General features: G+C 41.8%; 1 protein-coding gene across 1 annotated transcript in view; it reads left to right on the top strand.

Annotated features, from left to right (window-relative positions):
• Window positions 1–23,544, top strand: part of nav2a (neuron navigator 2a) — a 308,111-nt gene that overhangs the window by 196,654 nt on the left and 87,913 nt on the right. Inside the window, exons 3-6 of the mRNA XM_034679846.1 lie at window positions 3,486–3,603; window positions 8,713–8,765; window positions 21,026–21,098; window positions 21,493–21,736. Of these exons, the coding sequence (XP_034535737.1) occupies window positions 3,486–3,603; window positions 8,713–8,765; window positions 21,026–21,098; window positions 21,493–21,736 (488 nt within the window). The remainder of the gene's footprint in view (window positions 1–3,485; window positions 3,604–8,712; window positions 8,766–21,025; window positions 21,099–21,492; window positions 21,737–23,544) is intronic.

Genomic DNA, 23,544 nt, shown 5'->3' with positions numbered 1-23,544 from the left:
AGCTATGTAGAAAATAAGATCAGAGATCAGGAAGAGGGCACTCTGGTCTGGTCTGCCTGGAGTCTGGCTATGGCAGTGTTGAGAACGTTGGACGCTGTAGTCGTGTTGGCAGAGGGGGGATGCACAGAGAATATTGAGATATTTAATGGATGTGAAGTTTTGACTGAGTGAAGACAGCAGACAGATTTCATTCTCAGGTCTTACAGCTAACCTGTTGTAACTTGCTCATTTCCTCTTCCAGCCTCTGAGTGCCCCCCCTGCTCCCCCTCAGGCAGTGTGACCCCCTCTGTGGTTTCCAGCTCGGTGACTGACGGCTACCCATTTCACCTCTGTTTTAATTATGCTCAATTTACCTGCCCGAAACTACTTCAAAGAGAGCTTACACACACACACACACAGAAAGCTCCTGACTATAGCACTTCCTTTTCTGCGTGACCAGCTGAGAGAGTGAATGAAAGGATGGAGTCTAATCCTGCTGCTCGGAGGCTTTTTTACCTCCGCGTGTCACTCAGAGACTTTTTATAACGCTGCATTTGTGCTTGGGAATGCAGCCTGTGGGATTTAAACGTCGCTCAGAGCCTCTTTGTGTTTAATGTGTGGTCGTGTACTCTCATAAACCTTTTTGCATTCAAGCTTGTGCGTGAAGACGTGTGTGTGTGTGTGCTATGTGTGTGTGTGTGTGTGTGTGTGCCTTTGAAGTCCTCACACCTGTTGTAAGCTGCCATGAGAGAGCTGTGATTCATCAGATGAGTAGCGTGGCGGAAAAGCTCCAGGTCTGTTTACAGCGCAAACACAAAGAAAGAAGGGTCAACAACGTGTCACACACCTCACTGCACAAGTTGTGTGTTCATGTTTGTGATAAGCTTGGACCATGACAATGCTGTGCACTGATTCAGGGATAATAAATACTCTTGAATTTCACTGTGTTGAGAGAAAAGCTTTAGCTCTTTGGAAGTGTACATGCATATTAGACATCAGGTTACTGTGAGATAAGGTTTCACATTTACACAGAGTATAACAGCAACCTGAGAACTACAGCTTACTGTGAAATGTATGTTTTTCTGCAGCAGCTCTTGAGCTTCTTCGGAGCTTTGGATAATTTGTTAAGAGTGCAAGCAAGTGAAGGGTTGCTTCCCCTCAGAGTTATGACTGAATGTTATATAATGTACAGGCGTAGAAAGAGTCATAATCAGGCAGATTCTACTTTCAGTTTACTCTGCCTCCGTCCTTCAGTAATTTGAAGATGAGGATGCATCTTCATGAGCGTTTTTTCTTCCCAACACATTGCTGACAGTAACACCTGCATGACTGAATGGTAGCAAGATTTATGTGAAGCATTGTGTATTAAGGAGGTGGCAACCTCCAATGTTGAAACAGTGGAATTAACTGCAGTTCCTTTAAGTGTCCACTAGAGGCTGGCTCCAAAAGTCAAGTAATCTCCATTAATACCCATGTTACAATCTCTCATCTTTAGAGCAGAAACAAACAATCAAATGTGCTCTGATTATTGCATTACTATATTTGTACACATTGCACAGGGAGTTAAATTCTTCCTAGCTCATGGGTTTGTTTATATCAAGGCTTAGATTTATTAATGAAAACTACCACCACATGTGACGTTTGGGGCCCTTCATCAGACTGATGATTAGGTAGCTCCAGTTGATATCTGATGAAGGGCAGCGGGCCCCAAACATCAGTTGTGGTGATAATTTTCATTAAATTCACACTGGAGCAGCTTCTGGTGTGTGGACTTTATCGTCCTCTTTGTATGTTTGTATCTTTGTCCAGCACTGAAATTCTTTAAGACGTAGAAGTTCATGCTATTTCTAGTTTGGGAACTCCTGGCCTTGAAGCTCTGGTGAGGAACTATCTGCTTGTGTTGAGTTTGGCGCCCCCTGTTAACATAGTGATACTTCATATTTCTTCCCTGATCTTGTCCTGAACATGTGGAAGTCATATATGCTGCCACTCCAAAAAACTCCACCTTTAGACTTTAGACTTTAGACTTTAGACTTTATTGTCCCCTTGGGGAAGTTCTTTTCCACAGCACCTTTCTGCATTTCCACAGACATAAACAAACATAGAACATACACTGTAGGCTCAGCAAACTCTCCACCAAGACATTAACACTCCTGTCACCTGCTGTCTCTTAATAGTCAAACTTATAACTTACTGTGAATATTTGCTGTGAAAAAAAGGGATAAATAAAACGGCTGTTTCTGCAGCTTGCTGTCAATCATCAGGTCTAACACCTACCCCCTGAAACTGGTTACAGGCCCCACATTTCAATATAGATATAGTCAATGTTGTTGCTTATAATCTTGTTTACTTTTGTAGGTCATAAAGAGACATCACTCTTAATTTCCGTCTGTTTCATAGCCAGCTCATAACTCCTCACAGGGGCTTTAACAATTTTTCAACTTATTGTAAACTCTGAAAAAGAGAATCATGGCTTCTGAAAATATGAGATTATAATATTTAAATGTTTCAGTATTTTCTCAACACTTTTCTTGCACCATGCATGTTAAAAAGGTAGGAACATTATAACACACACACCTCAGAGATTTACTTTCTCCAGGAAGTTGTATCTTGGGAAATCTGATCTCTTCTTACATAAAACTCCAGAAATCAGATTATTATAGAAGAATGGCAGAAAGTGGGTTACTTAATCATCCTGGTTGTCTCTCTTATACTGTCTTTTTATCAGTCTGACATGACAGCTTTCTTGTAGAGACATTAGTTGGCTGTAGAAGAAGAGTTGTCTTTATTCAGTGGAGCTGTCACACAGGTTTTCAGCCCCCTGTGGGAGAGAAGCTGCTCTGGAGTTCCACTTGTTAAACAGAGTCCCTGCAGTTTACAGACTCGCTCATGGATGCTGCAAACACAGAGACTGTAGACATGAGGTATCTGTTTCTCAAAAATAACTCCTTTATTGGGAATAATGTTCTCTCCAACCTTTGAGTGCCTTTTTTTTTTATCTCACCAGAAATAGAAACTCAGTCCTCTTGATGTGTGAGAGAGAGGGAGTGAAACAGAAAGAGTTTGGCGACTAATTATGAAGGAAGCTATTCAGATTATTCAGATGCGTGCTCTGCCCCCCTCCCCTCCTCCCCTCAGGCAGTGAAGGGTCTTTTCTGTCCCCAGAGAGTGATGTCAGCATGGCCCATTGAAAACAGCCGCCGTGCGCTCAGAGATGAATGCCCTGGCTGAGCACAATGGCCCCAATTTGAATACCACGCGGATATATGCCAGATCGGAGCCCCAACAAAAGAAAGAGGGCTACTCTGCTCCCATTCAACCATGTTGTTATTTTATTAGAGTCGTAACTTTGCTCCAACAATTCATAGCTTTTGTAGTTTTCAAGTGTTTATGGAGTTTGAAACACGAGGACGACCTGACGAGGTTGCCCCTTCTCTTTTGGACTGGGTTTTTTTATTTTCATTGGCTCCTCACTGAACGCTGTGGTTGTGTTTGTGTGACTGCAGATCTACACGGACTGGGCCAACCACTACCTTGCCAAGTCAGGACACAAGCGCCTGATCAAGGACCTGCAAACGGACGTCACAGATGGAGTGCTGCTGGCTGAGATCATCCAGGTCGTAGGTAAGGAAACACACGTTTGATTCCAGAGTCAGCAGGAGCAAAAATAAAGTGAGATTTGTTTGTTTGAATCACACGACTGACCTTCTATCACACGAGTAGCTGCAACTTCTGTCAGAGGACGAGAAGCTCCAGCAACTTTTGAGCTTTTATGTTGCATGAAAAGAGCTGATGTTGCAGAAGTAAACCCATTCATTCTATAATCTGATGTCAGAATATCAATTTGAGTTTGATTTATGCAGATATATTTATCCACTCATGCACACGTGTGTTGAGTTCTCACAAAGGTTACTGATAGTCAGAGGATAACACTTCTGCAGACTCAGAATCCATCCCCTCAGGTTTACTCCAAGTATTTAAAAAGTTGCATGCTTATTTGCACCAAAAAGAAAAGATTGGAGGAAATTGGCGTGTGTGAGATTTAAACATGATTTGCATGTATGTGTTGTTTAAACTGACTTTTAAAAGGTATTAAGATACATTTTTTGTATTCCACTATTAAACCTGAATTTATTTTGAGATGCAACATCTCTGCTCTCAGAGGAGTCTTGGTCAGGGCGGACGATGAGATTGAATGAGATAAAACAAGCTGTGTTAAAAATAAAGGTAAAGAAAGAGGCATCATGTAAACGAACAAACGAAGCCAATTAAAACCCAACAAACGAAGTATACTGAAATCAGGAAAAAAGGGAAAACCAGAGAAAACTGATTTAAAATATGTGACTGGTAGAGGACATTTTTCTTTAAAGTCCTTTGAATAAAATATAAAATAAGACAGATGTATGTGCTGCTGGTATGAAAAAACCCTGAAGATATTAGAGAAGTTTTAGGAAGTCCAAAAAATGTGCTGATGGTACAAGAGGAAATGTATTTTCTTGTAATGAAATCATCACGTAGAGCTTTAAAGAAACCTCCAAGGGTTTCGATAACAAGCAACATCATTAGGCTTCTTTTTAAAGATGACCTTTTTGTGGCTTATTGCTTTTGTTCAATGAAAGACAGACAGGAAATGCAGAGAGAGAGTAGGGAACACATGCACATGGGAGTGGAACCTGCCACTGCTGCAAACATGACCATACCCTGTCCCTGAGGTGCATGCTCTACCAGCTGAGCTGAATCAGCACACCAGCATCCTGCAGAAATCTTGATGCTGCACTCCAAAAAATCAAATTCTACTGAGTGCATTTGTCTAATTTTTAGTCACAATATCTCATTACATTTAATCCAAGTCACAACAACGTGGCATGTCCAGAATTGACATCCTGTTTCAAGATTTTAAAATCCAAAAATACTGACTTCATTGATTGTAACTGGTAAGAATAGCTTCAGATGCAGCAAGCATAGTATCTTCATAAGCTTCTGGAAATAAGTATAACATCTTGTTTCAAGAAAGATATCAAGATGTTGTCAAAATGTTGATTGCTGCTTTAATAATAATTTCAATGAAGCTGTTTGTTTGACTTTAAATGAATCAAATACACTTGGTAAGGTTTGAGTATTTTGCAGTGTGAGTGTAAAATGAGTGTAAACAGAACAGGAGCCTCTGTAGTTTTTCAGCAGAGATTACAGCACAGTTACACACAGATATTAACTCTGCTTGTTGTAAAAATGGGCGTCTGCCTTGTGTTTTTGACCCTCGTGCTCCTCTGTATCATCATCAGTCTTGTCATTTGGTCTGGCTGCCCTCAGCCTGTCATTTCTTCTGAAGACAGCCTGGAGGCTGGAGCAGACCGACACCAGCTGACCGGTGACTCAGCGTGTCACTGACTCTCTGCTCCCAGCACTTCCTCATGTGTCTGACCCACATTCATGCCTCCTACAGTATGCTGTGTGCAGCTTCACCCTACACACTGAAGGCTCTCCCTGTTCTCTTACTGTAGCTGCAGCATGTGATTCCTCTGGTAGAGTTGGATCAGAACAGCAGGCTTCAAAGGGTGTTATATATACTGTATGCAGGATTTGTTAACACCACATGCTTAAAGGACTCTAACTCTCACATCATAACTTTACACTCTGGTTCAAGGTTATCCAAGGGCTGCATTCAACTTCAAATACATCCTCCTGTACACCTAAAAGAGGACTGTATTGTTACTGAGCTTGCTGTAGAGACACAGGGAGCCTTTTTTTTTCTGAAATACCTGTAGATTTAATACCCTGATATGAAAACCTGGATACTACACTCTTGAACTTAAAGTTATGGTTGTTAAATGTATATTTTGCATGTTTGTTTCGCATGTAAAAGGCAGCACTGTCTTAGTTGCGTTCTTTAAATTTCACTTTTTGATATGGAGGTGCTTAAAATAACTTTTAAAGGTCTGGACAGGGAGATATTTTTGTGCTTTAACATGAATACACATCATGTTTCCAGCCTGTGTTTGGCCAGCCAGTGATGCACTACTGAACTCGATTGACCCCGGATCATTTACACATTCCCTCTCTTGATGGGGGACGTTTTGTGACTCACATTGTAAAACAGAGATTAGTTTTTACAGTGAAAATGCAGCCAAGGTCCCTGTATGTTCAAAAGTACCACAACTCATTCTCCCTTTAAACCAGCTCTATTTCAAGCCCATACAATATCCACATTCCAACAGCTGACCACTGACACCCTGCTCTAATATTAAAGCAACACAAACCCAACCAACCACTCACCTGTTCTGCCTCTCTGCCTCTCTGCCTGCTGCCTCCGTTGGGAAAACTTCACACCACACAATCGCTGGTGAAACTGGAGCAGCCTGCCGGTGCCGGATATAGCGCCTGTTTAACCGTTTGACCTACTCACGCTTACAGTCAGGATGATAGATGAGAAAAAACCTACAGATCAAGGTCATCTGCAAAGTTCTGATGAAGTCCACTTGAAGTTTTATGGGGGTCTTTGTTTGCACACTGAAGTCTTTATAAAGTCTGACTGCTGGTTTGTCACTTGCATGCATGAATCAAAGCGGCTTAATGTGTCTGCGTATGTTATTTTTATATTCGGTCTCACTTAATTAGCTTGGATTGAAATGTGTAACGTAAAATTACAGCCTCGGCGGGTGTCACCACACTGCAATTTTCAGGAAGCACAAACCAGACTCTAGTACTCTTAAATCATCAATCATTTCTATGTGTGTTTGCTTAAAGTATGGAGTACTATGTGACATTTAGCTAGTTACTCAGGGGGAAGGTTTATTTTTATTTCAGCTTGTAAGGTATCACTTAAAACTCTAAGCTCCCAAACTTCATCCCCACAGATAGAGGGGGACATCTTGTTTGGACAAACTAGGGCTGTCAAACAATTCATTTTTTCAAATCATCAATGATCGCTGCATTTCAATCTTTAATTGGAATTAGTTGCATTTTTAATTATATGTTTAAAAGTCCATAGTTCCTGTTAACAATGTAGTGAAAGTCATGTCAGTGCCTTGATTTGAGAATCAAACTAATGTGATGAAATGCACTTAAAGATCTTGACTTTTAGATGTTTTATTCAGAGAAATGCTGCACTGCTGCACCATTGTGGTTTGAGACCATGACTCAGGCTTCAAAGTGCTTACTCTGTGAAATACAGTGTTTGCTTCTGTTTTATTTTTAAAGGATAACACTCACACACATTAAGATATATGGAGTGCATGCACAGTAATTTAGTTTAATCCACTGGTCTGTGGTGATTCACACACTCCAGAAAAAATGCTGTAGGCCTTTGTGATGTGGTTGCCCACTGACATTAATTTGATTAGCTACACCTGTATACTTAGCTTGTAGGTGGTAGCTCAAACTCAAAATATTTCAGTGGTTTTTCAGGGCGTATTACTTTTGGTTTACAAAGCCAGCCGTCTAGGAGTTTCAAAAGGTGAAATGTGTCGTTCAGAAGCCCAGTGGTGTCGTTATTTCCCATCATGGCAGCAGCAGGAAGCAGGAAGACACTGCAGCAGCTTAACTACAGTGTGCCAAAAGGGACAAAATGGTATGCAATCAAAAAACTACTTAAAAGATCATGTTCAATTTGAAACTCAGTCACATCTATATAAAACCTTTACTTGTATGAGTCAACCAAACTGATTTAAGGAAAGTTTATTTTACAGAAGCAAACAAATCAGACGCATCCCAAGCATCAGTGATCAAAATAAACTTCACTTTTAATTTGAAGAAGAAACTAGTCTTTTTTACTCTTTTAATCCCTTCTGTTGTTTTCCATGTGTTGATGTCTGTCTCCAAAGTATATTTGTGATTATGAACCAAATTATTACCTAAAGAGGTTTAGAAAATAACATATTAATTTAGAAAATCTTTAACACAAATGCTCTTTCATATTTTGACTGTAGAGTTTTCCATTTGCTCCATACTCCTGATCTAAAATAAGATGAAATCTGAATAACTGAATCAAAGTCTTTTTTGGGGTTGACCTACTAAAAATACAAAGACATGAAAGCAACGCATGCTGAAAGGTCAAAAGTCATCATATCTTTTTTTAAGGGGTCACAATCCTAACAGTTCTGGAGTTACCGGTTGGTAATGAGTTCTTTAAGTTCAGGAAGTGTCTGCTGTTGATGTGTGTTTTACTAAGAGCTACAGTAAGGATACAGCATGTTGATTTAATGTACACAATGAGCACTTTCTCACAGTGTAGGTGGTGCAGTACAAGGCCCTGACATGGAGCTGCACTGTGGGCCTCAGCATGCCTCCTGGTGCAGGGGGGCCGTGCTGTTGGCACAGTTGTCAGCTGTGAGCTGATGGCCGTGTCTCAGCTGCTGTGGGCTGGGCCTCTAATAGACGGGAGGAATCTTTGACAGCACACACACGCACAGACAAACACACACTCAAACACGCCCCCCTTTAAAGAGAAGCAGCACAGCACACACCTCTGTCGGGCCCCCAGCGGCCTCGCTCCCATTTGCCGTGACCAGATAGTGTTTCATGTCTCCGTGGGAGGGGAGTGAGGGGGGGTCACAGTCTCCGGTGTGAACACCTCTGCTCTCCTCACTCAGACAGCAACTGTCTGTAGACTCGCACACACACGGGGATACCCACTGGAAATAAAAGAGGATTACATTCATCGCCTGAGAAGAGTTTTCATTTCATTCACTCTTTTTCATCTCTCTGTCTCTGCTTCTTCTTTCTATCTCTCCTCAGCCAACGAGAAGATTGATGACATCAATGGCTGTCCAAAGAGCCGTTCTCAGATGGTGAGTGACCCTCAAAGTTTGTTTTGGCAGGACGTTGTGAAATTCACCTCCCTGTGTTTGTATGTGAGGTACCACACCTCTTTGATGTCGGATCTCAGCGACTCATGTGGCGCTCTGTGGGAGCTGCTTGCAGAAGTCACTAGTGAAAAGTTGGTCCAGTTATTTTTACTTTTGTGGGCTCTTTGTGGGCTGCCGTCCGATAAACCTCTGGCTCAGGCTCCTGGCAGTTGAAAGCATCAGGCTTTGGTTTTTGGGGGGCCACATTGGCCTCATCTTATTACACATGGAGAAGAGACGGCCTTCCTCTGATCTCAGGAGTGAAATGAGGCAGGGAGCATCAGCACTCATGACAAAGACAATGCTTGCAGACAGTTATGATGTTTTTGTGTCTGCTGTGACATTTATCAGGAATGGAAGTGGGCTTCTCTTTGTGACACTGCTGGTGGGATTTCAGTGTTTTCACAGTTTGGTGTTCTCTGTGGGAAGCGAGCCGGCAGCGCTCAGGGCAGGGCTGCCCTCAGCTGAATGTGAAGGGTCGTAAATTGGGCCAGTGTGCCAGCTGAGGGGGCTATTTTTGGCCACCCGCCAGACTGACGAAGCCTCCCAAAGCACCGGAGAGAGAAAGAGAGAGATACACACCCATATAGTTAACAACTGAGGAGGATGTGGAAGCACAGCTGATCCCTGAGCCCTTCTATATTACCAGAAAACATACCCACATGGACCTGCATGACTATACTTATGGGGACAGCCTGTGGTTCAGAATGATTTCTTGTGCTTTTTTGAGTGTTTTGTGGTTCTCTTCTTTCATGTTCTGGATGTGCTCTGTTTTCACTTTCTCTCATGTTACACGACTTTGGATGCTCTTTTCATCATTTTATGTTGAAGCCTTTGTAGGCAATAAACCAGTCTTACAATTTATCAACTATCCAGGAACTGTTCTATTAAGATATTGTTGTTATTGTGGGCTTGGTATTGGGTATCGTGTCTATCGTATCGTAAGGTAATGGACTCTTATTGGGTCCCTGGCTTTATTTAGCTTAACCATAGTCATCCTGGGCAGCTTATATCAAGAGACTGGTTATCACATGGCTCAGTTAACTCTTGGTTTACCTCTACAGCAGTGAGTCTAATTATGAACATCATCATCAGAACCATAATTCAAATATCCTGTGAGAAACTTTACGTCTTTTCTTCTTGATGTCTTGGAAGTGTTTCCACTTTTTAAGCTCATAGAGAAGCATCAGTAGTGATATCAGTCTGTATATAAAGGGTTAAAAACTCCTCACTGTATGTTTAAGTGCTCAATATGACATTAGATACACGTGGGAGAACAACAAATATTGATCCTAAAGGAGGTGAAGTGTTGCGTTCACATTTGAGATGGCTTATCTTCCTCTATTCTTTGTCCATCACCAATTAGGCCTTCACATTAGCGCTGATTACGCCCCCTGGTCACCTGTAATTGAGCTCTCTTTGGTCTCAGTGGTCTCAGTGTCTCTTTGTGGTTCTGTTTATCCTCATCCTCTCAGGACTTTCTGCTATTCTGGACACAGAATCTTTTTTTTCTTAAAAAACGAAGATTTCTGTGAGACGATTAAGATGCATATGTACGTGATAGTGCCCTGTTTGTCATAGGAGTGTGTGTAAGTCTAAATGGAGACAGAGTGATGCTGTTTATTGTATACACGTTTAAAGTTAGTGTTATTTTGCATGTATGAGCTCAGATATTAGATGACTGCGTATAATCTCAGTCGGTTCGTCAGCTTTAAAGCTCAATCTGAAGCGCTCAAGCAGTGCTGAGGGCAGGTGCAACCACAGTCATTATGCAAATATCTGCTTTGTGTGTTGTATTACAGTCAAAACAAGCACACACACACACACACACACACACACACACACACACGCACGCACACACACACACACACACACACACACACACAAAAACACACAAATCCTGAGAGTTTAGTTGGCACATGAGGCGGAAGAGCACAAGAGCCCAATTTTACTTCATTTTATTTCATCACATTAAAACCCCAAAGCATCCAAAGCTGCTGCCAATTAGCAGCACTTGACTTAACCTCTGCCTCTAAAAGAATAAACATGGAGATGTGCTTCATCAGTGGAACAAACTGAAGAACTCTCACCTCACGCTCGCTGATTAGCATGTTTGCTAACCAGGCCGGCGTAAGAGGCTGTTTTTACAACTGTCACAGCCTCGTTAAACGGACCCCCATCAGCGGGTCATTCCTCTGCCACCCAGTAAAGCTTGGTGTGAGTGTGTGTGTGTGTGTGTATGTTTGTTTGTTTGTGTGCGTTCAGCCCAGAACGAGGGTGTTGAGTTCACGCTGAGCTGTTAAAACCACACAGAATGCCACTCATGCACACACAGACACAAACAGACACACAGGTTTACCCGTCCAAGAATCCCATGCTCCATCAGCTCCATCAGATTCTTTGGAATCAGCCTTTAAAATTATGCAGTTTCCAAATGCTTGTAAGTTTAATCACACCGAATGAGTGATGGTTTCACCGGCCAAACATTTCATCAGGCTCGTTTGAACCAGTATAACCAAAATGTTGTCCAGATTATTTATTCAATAAATCCTTAAAGCTGCTATAAGGAAGTTTTACTGGTTTGGAAACAGACTGAAATTAACACTGATGTCTCCACTTGATCTCTGAAAGCAAACTGGCAGTGGAGCCAAAGTGGTGCACTTTTTAATCGTCCAAATAAGATAATCGGTTGACCCCCACATAGAAACATGACAGTGCAAAGGTGCAAAGATGGCGGCCTCCTGCTCCTTATGTAGATATAAAAGGCTTATTCTAACTATTCTTATAACTACAGACTACATCTTTAACTTCTTGGAGTTGTATTTAGAGGGGCAACATTTCCTCAAGTTAGTGCTGCTGTCAAACTTTAATTGGAATATTTCAGTGATGTAATCAGCCTAAATTTAATATCATTGATTTTAACAGTAGAGGACTTAAAATGACAGATATCCCCAAACATCAACAAATGAAATCAAAACTGTCTGCATGGCAGTTTTCTCATGGAGTAAGTGAGATAAAATGTCATATAGATGCCTGATACAATCTCATAAACCCATATTTGCAAAAGAAAGGCATGAATAATCAATAAGATGTCATTTTAAGTCAGATGTTCAGCCCTGCTGTGCTTTACACTTTGATTTATGATGGGATACTCAACAAGAAAGAGAAAGTGAAAGAGTCTCATTCAGGATCTTGTTTCAACCAGGACGCGCTCTGAGGTTCATTTATTACCCGTACTCTTTGCACCCGCCATGCTGGACTCTGTTCATCCTCTTCAACCTGATGTTTTTTAACTGCTTCCATACAGTGGGATTGTAGGGAGACAGATTAACAGCCAGGCACTCAGTCAGGTGTTTAATAGCCGTGATGAAAAACAGACTGAAGAACACAAAAGCAGTTACAGAGGAATGTAAATGTAGGTGCAGTTTGCATGCATGTATTGGACCCAAGCTCACTTTAAGGTGCAGTTTTCAGTCACCTTGAGCCCATCATTTGCCCAACCTTTAAGGTATGATGGTCTATGAGAAACATATTGGTATCAGCATGCATTTTGTCCAGTATACATCCAGTACAAGATGCTGCAGATGATTAAGAAATAGTCACAAGAACTCACAAACACAACCGCAAAATAAAGCTGAAGTCAAAACATCTCAGACATCTAAGGAAACATGTCCATAAGAGCTGCATTAACAGACACAGACAGAGTTATTATCTGTTCTTAGGGATCTGACAGCAAATTATTGGCTCGTATTTTGTTGTAAGAATCTTTTAATGTATTTATATCGACATGCACATCAGCTCCATACTCAAAGTTTGAGGTTTGAAGACTTGCAGCAGATGGTTGCAGATTAATTTGGTCTCGGAGGGAGAAGTTGTAACAAGGAAAGTAGGACAAGACCTTAAATCATCTGTTTTAATGATTCCACAGGCCAGTTAATGTTTGATCAAAGAGAGCGGTACTTTCTGTGTGAGAGAGAGAGTAAAAGAAATCCCCGTCTGCGTAAGCTGGTGATCACATGACTGACTCTAAAACTACCGAGCAATCCCAGCTTCTGCATCTAGGCAACCAAATACAACAAACATGGAATATGTATCTGACGCTGCTCAACACTGGAAAAACACCAAACAGCCCCTAAAGGTGTTTGACGAATAAGAGAGACCCTTAAATTAATAATGTGACCCTGCAGTGAGGCGGTCACATGATAGTGAGTGAGGTGGTCCTGCTGGGGTGTTCTGCTCTGTAACACACAGAGAATTAATGTGATTACTTCTTCTTTATAAGGAAGTTATTCATTGCCATCACAGTTCCTCTATTCAGAAGAGATATGATGCAACAGTTTGCTGATTCGACCGGGAACTTAGAGTTCCACTGATAGATCTGTTGACCAATAGTATCAGACCAATACAGGCATATATCTTGCTTTCATAAATTGTCATGCAGAAATAATAATGCTTTTGGTTATTTAGCAACAGTGTCATTTCATAGTTTTTCTATCAAAGCGTGCTCTTCATCCCTAGTTTGTTCTGCTCTCAGCACATGTAGCTGAGCATCACAGTTGAGAAGATGTCAGTCTGCAGGAGACAATGCTTTATATTGCTGGATATTCTTAGATGGATCATTTAGATTGATTTTAAAGTTATTTTTGGGGTGCTTTTTGTGCCTTTATGATAGGACAGCTTAAGAGAGACAGGAAATGTGGGGAGCAGAGAGGGGGAAGACATGTAGGACATGGCTGTGGCTGGGAGTCAAACCTGCGGCCTCTGCAACGAGGGCTGTTGCCTCTATATGTGGGGCGCTTTGACCGCTAGGCCACCAGCGCCCCAGATCGAATTTAGACACTCAATCCATCCATTATCTTGACTGCTTATCCTGTTCACAGGGGGCTGAAGCCAATCCCAGCTGACTTCAGGTGGAAGGCAGGGTACACCCTGGACGTGTCGCCAACCTATCACAGGGCAAACACAGAGAGACAGACAACCATTCATGCACACATTCACGGGCACTTTAGAGTGACCAATTAGCCTGGTGAGCATGGTTTTGGACTGTTGGTGGAAGCCGGGTACTCTGGCTTACTCCCACAGTCCAAAAACATGCTCACCAGGTTAATTGGGAACCCACGCATGAACAGAGAGAACATGCAACTCCACACAGAAAGGCACCTGACTGACTGGGGACTGGAACCAGGAACCTTCTTGCTGTGAGGCAAAAGCGCTGCCCACTGGACCACCATGCAGCCACTTTACTTATTCAAAATATACAATTTAGTTTTTACAGACTGTAATAACTAGTTTTATATTTTGCAATGTATTTGCAAGACATCACGGTGTGCGTTGTATGTGGTGGCAGTAGTGAAGAGCAGCTCTTCTCTGCAATGTTGAAACCTCTGCACACATTTCTGAAGAGAGAGAATAACTCAGGTAGATGTCAGAGCGGAGCAGGTGAGCTGGTAGCTGTAATCTGTGAAACCTCAGGAGACCGTGAGAGTACGTGTGGGCAGAAAGTGACAGATTTCACCTCACAGTCTTACAGACAGAACTCACAGTTAAGCACACACACACACTGACAGAAGACACCGTCTCACACACTCATGTTGCATGATCAGACTCCACGAGACCAGGCGGTCTGGAAATCAAATGACAGAGAGCTCAGGGCGATGAAGCTGCTGCCGTCACTGCAGAGTCAGACGAATAGAGCAGAGTTGAAACACATCGGGGCCGATATCTGATGGATCAGAGATTAAGGTGCACCAAGAAGCAAGTGACTGCTTTACTGCCAAAGTATGCTGGATAGAAAATGAGATAGAAGAATGTAGCAGCGCCAGTTTAAAACACCTTTACTCCCTCATTAACTTTAAAAACTGCCCCTAAAAACAGATAGTGTCTTTTTACTGATGCATCTTACTTTATATTACAGATTTTGCAGTAAAATTAAAGCAAAACAAACAAAAAAAAAGTTGTTTTCAGAATCATTATTTAGAGACAGATGTTGCTGCAAGAGTTCAAACTAGTATTCAAATGTTTTGGTGCTCCTGTTCTTTACTTACTGTGCTGTATCAGTTAAGATTTATTGCACAATATCACACACCTTGTCTCAGTTTTTTCAAAGACCTGCAGTAATAAAACTGTGTCTTTGAAATGCTTCTAATACTGCCTCTAACATCTAACCCCGGGATTATGTGCAAACATTCATGACTTGTAAAGTTTGGACATGAAAACAGGGATCACTGGTCAGTTTAAAAATATCTGCCCTTTATCTGTCTTTAAAATCTCCTATCAGTCAAACCCTGCTTCAGACACGTAACACTCCTGTTCACACACACGCCCTCCTTCCCTCTCTCACACCGTCCCGCTCTCTTTCAGTCTCTCTCACACACACACACACACACACACACACACACACACACACACACACACACACACACACACACACACACACACACACACACACACACACACACACACACACAGTAATTACCACCGTGTGATAGTAGGACTAGAGGTGTTTGTTCAGAGGGCTGCTGGCTGCTCAGCCCCGTGCTGCAGCCGACGCAGAGTAGGAGGTGACGGTGGCTGGGTGGAGGTGTGAGGCTGGGCAGAGCAAGTCATACTGCAGGGACACATCACACATCCACACAGGTAGGGACTGCCAGAGGCGTTATAAGGGTTCTTTCATCAGAGCGGTGTAGAGGGATCTTGTGAAGGATACGTTGAGTTTGGGCAGAGAATGAACAAGTGTTCTCTTCTATTTGATTTCTCATGCTTCCTCTCTTTACCGTTTGTGTGTCTTCAGTCATATTTGGTGTTTATTCAGAGCATTTGTAAACTTTTTTAGTTAGCTTTTACCTGAGGGTGTTTGAGTCATCCGTCAGCCGGCAGTGTGGGAAAACAGAAGAGGAATAAGACACAAAAACTCAGCCTAAAGAGACTTTCACAGTTTTGTAAAAAGTGGTACAAGTTGTAGTTCAGGGTTATTGCTGGTAAAACATGATGTCATGCAGAGCTGTATTTACTGACTGCGGCTTTTAGTGCTGATAACTTTATCAGGTATTTGTGTGAAGTCATTTTATTGACCAAGATTGGATGACTTATGTGAACATGATGAACAAACACTAAGCAATCTGAGAAATGACAAATAAGGAGAAAGACAATCAGATACTTCATGAGCCCAGACTGATGTTCTTTATCTGTTTTTTGTCTTGTTTGAGCAACAGTTCAACTTTCCACAGGTGTTAAATTCAAGGTGATATAAAAGTAGAGCACAGCAGGCATATAAATGCATCTGAGAATTTCAAATTGTGCATTTTTTTATTTTTTGTCCATCCATTCACTCTGACATTCACAAAGTTTGATGTTTTCTTTGTTTTACTTTTTATAATATATCTGTCTTTTAGAGTTTATACACAAGTTGTTTTATTTCATTGTTTTATGACACAGTTTTTGTGTTTCACTGTACGTCTGTATGAGCCTATGAGAAAAAGCTGCAGTCTTGAATCTTTAGGTACATGCTACAAAACGAACCGGTAGGGGTTGATATTTTTAGCTTTCATTTTCATAGCTGTTGGTACAGTCCAGGCAGATGTGTGTCTAACATGAGTCTGGTCCTGCTGGAAGTTTCTGCCTGTTTAAAGGAAGTTTGTCCTTGCCACTGTAACTTGCTAAATGCTGCAAAGTGCTCTGCTCATGGTGGATTAAGATGAGATCACACTGAGTCCTGTCTGTAAAATGGGACTGGATCTGATCCTGTTTTGATGTTGGGTCTTTGTTAATAATAGAACATAGAGTACGGTCCTGCCAGCTCTGTTTGTAAAGAGTCTTGTTGTGATTTGGCACTGTATAAATAAAGATTGATTGATTGATGAGTAGAGAACTGAGAGTTAATGAGGTCCCTGGATGGACTCAAACCGGGGATTTTTCAGTCTTGCACAGTTCTCTTAACTCCTATGCCATCAAAACATTGAACGAAAATGTGACTCCTGGCTCACTATGTGGAAGATATCAGGCGCTGTCACTGATGCAAGTTTGTTAAGTCGCGTTCTCATCCTCGCAGGTTTTAAATAACATGGCTCAGTTTTTCTCCCCTGAGTGGCGGGTCTTGGGAACATCTCAGCGGGACAGGGTTGGCATTTGTGATATCTTAATGAAGCATATTTTCTGCAGGCTGCTTCTATTTAAACCCCAGTTGTAGCAGAGAATTTGGGGCAGTATGAGGGTCAGACGTTCAGCCTCTCACATGAAGTTTAGACTGGGGTTATTAAAGGAAGTCTTTGGGTATGTCGAGGGAGTAATTTCTTAGAGGTTTATTTTGAAAGAGCTCGTGGTATTCAGAGGGCCACATACTCTGCATTCCCGCCGTTTCTCAGTTTTCTGCTGTATCACCTCTAAGGCCAGCATATGTCAGCCTCTCTGACAGCTGTTTCAGGGGTCAGAGGTCATGGAGATGACAGCAGGGGAAGCACTGCTGTTTCAGCTCAATCAGGGACCTGAAGTCAGCCGGCCTCCTCCAACACAAACACAAAGAATCAAGTAGTAGATGATAAATAAGTTCAGTAAAGAATTTAAAATAGTCCCTTGTTTTCCAATCATAGATGCAGATAGAAGTAAGTTAACAAGCACACTTGAGTCTTGTGTGCAAATGAAGCATATATGAAGGTTCTCAGTCCTTTATGGTAAGTCAAAGTTGAATCCAAAAGGCACCCTATAGCTCTTGAGGACTTTTTGCCTCCCACCTTAAATGCTTCTTCAGTTGCCTTTCTGATTAAACTTTAAACAGTTTGTAGCAGATAAGCTGAAACGAATATTGATGCAGTATAAGCAATAGTTGCAGGTAACTGGTAGTGAAGAAGTGGACTCTGCATTTGCTAAATGCTCAGGGGTGTAACTTAAAAAGGATGAGTGCTGATGCAGTTATTTGTGATGTTGAATGTGGCATAAACAACTGCATAATGGTACTAAATGTGACATAAGTGCAGGAACTTTCCTAGGGACTAAGAACCTTCAGGGAAGTCAAAGTCCAACTTAAGCAACCATGCAGAAATGTAGCTCCAGGGACAATATTTGACTCCCTAGACGTTCCCTGCTTGTGAAGTATTACTTTCCAGAAAGTGCAGGAACTTTGTGATGATACTTTCAGCAATGAGCATCTCTGACTGGTTGAATACATGGAGCTTTTTATATCTGCATTTGCTAAATTGTTGATGTACAGAAGCATGACATAATGTGAAAAAAAGACTTTCAGACAGATTTGCATTTTCTTTGGGGGCCCTTAAAGGACTCAAAAACACAGAAGAACACCTGTCTGGACCTCTAGGCATGGGAAAATAGTTCCTGGGACTAAAGGATCTAGGAAATTCTGATGGAAATGTGACTTCCAATATTAGTACAGGAGTGGATTTAGGTAGTTATAAGTCATAACTGTTGCTGACATTGACATCTGAGTGGATGCACAGAACCATAAAACATTCTGGTTCATGGGAGTCCTCTCAGTGCAGCAGTGGTTGTAACACTGAAGTTAATCTGTTAGGATTGAATAACTAAAGAAGTAACAGCAGCAGTTCAGTGACATAAGAAGAGCTTGTAAAGCTTTGATTTGTTGAATCGGATGCAAACATTTAATAGCACACCCACATTTCCCCTTACAGAATCTAACAGATTTGAATAGAGGCAAATGTAAATCCTTGCTTCCTTCAGCCTTGCAGCTCACAGCCGGATACCTCCTAACAGGAGAAGCACGGAGAGAGCTGTAGGTCAGGCTATATTTAGTCTGTGCATATTAAGTATAATCATGTCATTAATCTTTAGTGAGTGGGACCCTCCTGCAGCCCATAGTGTGCCACATTTACAGAGGACCTGGTTCATATGTGTTTAGAAGTCACTGCTTTAGATTACATTTGACTTGTTACACCTTCACGGTGGGGATTTTGTTGTTCGTACATTGTGGCGGATTCGCTTCAGTGTGTAATAAATCTATCCTCTCTGGTAATAAACGTCATGCTCAAAGAGATTTAGCACCTCTTTAACCTTTGTCACTCCTGTACGGTGTTTTTTTTAATTGTCCATTTCACAGTCTGTTCTTCAGCTCATTTCATCGCCTTCGTCTTCCTCCGTGTGCAATCTGAGAGAGAACAGCTGTGCCGTATTGATACCCATCATGCTGTATCTGCTGTGTTTGCTCATCAAAACAACAGTTGGTAAACTTTGATCACACTATCATTAATGTGTGATGACTCTGCTCCATGGCTGGTTTATGTGCTTTACTTTGGCTCGCTGTATAATGGGTCACATGGGCTCTAAACAAAGACCGTCTGCCTATCAAATCCTCTCGCGGTCCAGTGACAGCTCAGCAGTCTGCTCAGGTTGCCAAGGCTGCTGTCATAGCAACTTAGTTGGCATAGGTGGTTTGCCTCTCTGCTGACGAAAGTCTGCATCGTTTGAATCCTGTTTTGAATACGTCACCATGCAGCTACGGAGTCAAAACAGGGTTTATTTGAGCTCTGCACAACATGAGATATGAGAAGTCAGTGACCGAATGTAAAACTCTCCCACCGCTCTCCAGCACTGCTTTGTATGACTTCACTCATTGAGGTTTCTGCTACCATTTTCATGTCTTACAGCTTGAAACCTCAAAAAGATTAAGATGGATTTGGGTGGGAACACGTCTCATCACTCCTCTAACTAATTTGTCAACAAATTTGGAGGAGCCTGAAGCAAACACGTTTTTTCTCTCCTATATAGTTTCTTTTTTGTTGGTTTTAGAAAGCTTTTTTCTAAACGTGCTGTACTTTAACCAAATGAGTGATCTTATACCTGTAGTGAGAACACAGCAGAACAAAAACAAGAAATGTAAGTTAGACGTTTAGCCCTAAACCTTCTTGGTGGTGCAGATTTATTTTAGAAAGTCTGTTTTCAGAGAAATAATGAAAAGAAAGAAAAGAAAAGATGATTAGAGATTTAAGAAAACTCATCAATTCATCAAAAATGCAAGTGTCTTTTAAATAACCCTCAAAGGCACACAGTAGTACTGGTTTTGAATTGAAGTCCCTTTGTTTTACATGACAGGATACATTAAAAGAAGCAGACATGGGATCTACTCAGGGTCTTCGTCAGCAGTGGCCTGCACATATATGTTGAGTTTCACTAATCAGCTGAGCGGGAGGATCAGTCTCTCTGAATGTGTAGGCCTGTCAGTTAAAAACAAGGATGTGATCCTTCATCAAGAGAGAGGGAGAAGTGGAGGCAGAAGAGGGAGAGTGCAGATCAAGAGGGAACAAACAAACATTGATTTGAATGGGATTTCTCGAGGTGATGTTCAGTCAGCTCTGCTCACTCAGATATCAAGTTTCAATGTGTCTTTTGCATCAATGGGGAACACAACCAGGATGTCACATCTAGAGTGATGTAAGTGTATCAGAGTACAATAACCTTGATGCTTGAGCCTGTCAGAGAGATTGTTTTGGGATTTTGGATCTCCATTTTCTATGCTTCTAGATGAACGCTGCTTCACCTGAGCATGTAGATAATGATAATGGGGTACACTGCCAAAAGCAACCCATGCAGATATGATGATGTTTCCTGGACACAATAACTTTTATTCATTCAATTGCAAAAATAAAAGGGTTGGAAAAAAGCATCCACCTGCAGTTTTATTTCTCATAAGTCTGATTTACAGAAAAGTCTGCACAATTAGTTCTGTATGACGCTCTAAAAGCCCTGACATTTGTGATGATGATGAATCCTTTCTCCAAAAATCATCACAACCATCAGTCAATAAGTCTTATCTTTATATGCATTTTGATGCAGATTTATATATGAAATCTGGATTCAGATGTTAAAGCATTTTATCCATGATAATCAGGGATTTTGTTTGAATGGCAAACTAAGAAGAACTTTCTCTGTTTGGTTCTTATCCTTACTTGAGCAATGGCTAATTGCTGCTTATAGACTATTAAACAGGCCTATGTCTGATCCACACACTTTAATCCTCATCATCGTTAATGTTTCCAAAAGTCAACTTTGGAAAATATTGAGTACATCCTGTGCTGCCAAATTTAAAGCGTTGATGTTAATTTCGAGTTTTGCGTTCACTCTCTCAGGATAAGCGTGCAGTAGACAGATCAGTCTGTTTCCTCACATTATACATATATGCAAATCTGAATGGAAATGTGAGGGCTGCCGTGTCTTACAGCTGTGTCTGTCTCTCCCTTCAGATTGAGAACATCGACGCCTGCCTCAGTTTCCTGGCAGCCAAAGGAGTCAACATCCAGGGTCTGTCTGCGGAGGGTAAGCTGCTGCTCCACTGAACGTCAGCTTTCACTGGAACAAGAACCCAGGCTGAACACAAGATCTCTGTGTGATGGGAAAAGATTACAGAAATGGAAACTCTGTACATTAAGGCATTTGCATTAGCAGCCAGGGCACACCACATTAATGTCAGACAGTACACATACAGAACTAATGCATGCAAATCTACAACATAGGCTATGAATGCGAGTTGAAGCAGTAGTTTTAGTGCTATCCTGAATAATGTTACCTGCTATAGTGTCTTGGGTTAGAAGTTCTGCCATTCTGCATGAATGACGCAACAGATAATGCCTCATCTATCACCTTTTTTGCCTCTGCTTGAGTGTATCTATCCTTTAAAACCTCTTCTGTATCTTCTCTTTAAATATTCCAGAGATCCGGAATGGTAATCTGAAAGCCATCCTCGGCCTCTTCTTCAGTTTATCCCGCTACAAACAGCAGCAGCAGCAGGCCCACCGGCAGAACTCCCAGCCCTCTCTCCTCTCTGCCGCCCAGTCCCAGAGCGCACATCCCCCCCTGACCCAGCAGAGCAGCGCACCGGCACAGCTCAGCCACTCTCCGCATGGGACTCCTGCCCCCACAGCCCAGAAAGCAGCACAGGCCGAGATGCAGTCCAGGTGAGGCTCACTGGGAAACTCAATCTATTAGTAAAGCAACCAAGTCTGCCGCTGCATTCTTCTCTTCCTTGCTTTTTCTGCTTCTCTAATCCATCATTTTGTCATCTCAATCTTCCTGTTCACACTTCCTGTCATTTATAACTGTAAACCTGACGCCCTATCTCTGTCCTCTTCCATATCTCCCTTCTTCCTCTCCTCTAGGGATGGCTCTCAGAGTAAACTGCTCAAGTTTTCCCTTGGTCAGAAAAAGACCTCTAGGTCAGCTCCTCCTGCATTTCTGTTTTCTTGCACTTCCCTCTCTTTACTCCTCCAACACACCTCCTGTCCTGTCCTGTTCCTGGAAAAAGGATGGTAGAAATTGCCCCTAATCAAGGATAACATTTCACCGTAGCGTAATGACAGCATTGTTGTTTTTGTCTGTGATTAAGGGCAATCTCTACCACAAGCACTATCTATTATGCATGAGTGGTAGTGTTTCTCTGATAGGAACTAAAGCTCCAGGCTCCGTTTTGGTACAGCCCGGCTGTCTGGCAGCGTGCCTCATTTGGCAAGCCTGCTAAATGGGCTGTGAAAGACCTTTAGATAACCCTTAAGTAAGTGTATGTGTGCTTGTGTGTGCGGGTTTTGCTTGACAAGCACATCCCCCATATAATGTGACATTAATAATTAACAGAAAGAATCTATGGCTGGACTGTGCATCTATAATATGACAATGTGTGGTCAAACAGAGCTTACATCTGCACTCTTTGTTATGCTCTGGACTCTTTGCATTTAAACTGGCCTCTCTCTTCAGCATGCACTGTCATATTATGTGAGAAACTCAATCAAGGATGTGGTTCTGCATGCTGTAATCTCCACTCTGTTTGCATTGCACCTGCCCAACACCAGCTCCCCTCCAAAGCAAAGCAATAACCCCACCTACTGGTCAAAACATGTAACTACAAGATGAAGTGTAGAGGTTCTCCTAGGCTGCTTCTCAGTTCATTAATTTGTCTCCTTGTGTCCTTCACTCGAGCATGAGGAGACATCTGCCAAATGAGAAATCCTTCCTTCCATAATGCCCCTCTCAAAGCTTAAAAATAACCTGTTCCATGAGATATATAATATTTTAATATAGCTGATTATTTATGTTTTTTTACTTGCATTAATGTGACTTTCCTTGGATCAGTTCTATGAGAGGAATTTGAAAAAAGACTATCCAGGAGCCTCCTCTCTCCTCGATCCTTGTCTCCTCCAGGATAATTTAATGAATTGAAAGATCCTTCATCATGGCGGATGGGAAATTATTCCCTGTGTCAGCCGAGGACCCGAGGATGCACAAGTTAATGAATTGAGAGGCAGCCTGGTGCTCTCCATCTGTTCAGCTTCAAACTTTTCTAATTTGTCCTTTTTAAATGTCTGTTCAAGAAATATGCAGATTTCCCTATTACCCCCTTTGTTTTCAGGGATAAGTTACAGAACATATAAAAGAGTGAAATGCTATCAGCATGTGACGGTAGATATGCAGTATAAAGGGTATATTTCTCATTGTTTGCTAAGCTTTCCATGAAAGGTCTGTTGTATTCTTCATGACCTGAGATGGGATTGCTTAAAGCTCCTGTGAGGGGTCATGAAATAGAACAAAATCAATACTAGGGCCCTTATAGGAGCTGCCGAAGTAAGAGATCTTCAATGTTCTTGAATTGTTATTTTTATTGCTTGTAAATGCAGCCACTAGGTAGGTGCCACAGAATACACACACTGCACAAGCTCCTTTTTTATATGCATGACTGTTTAAATACAGCTACATTACATCTTTTGTCAGAAAG

This window comes from Notolabrus celidotus, chromosome 3 (assembly GCF_009762535.1).
Source record: "Notolabrus celidotus isolate fNotCel1 chromosome 3, fNotCel1.pri, whole genome shotgun sequence".
NCBI classification, from domain to species: Eukaryota; Metazoa; Chordata; class Actinopteri; order Labriformes; family Labridae; genus Notolabrus; species Notolabrus celidotus.
Note: the sequence above shows the minus strand (reverse complement) of the source record. Positions and strands in the feature narration are given on the sequence as shown.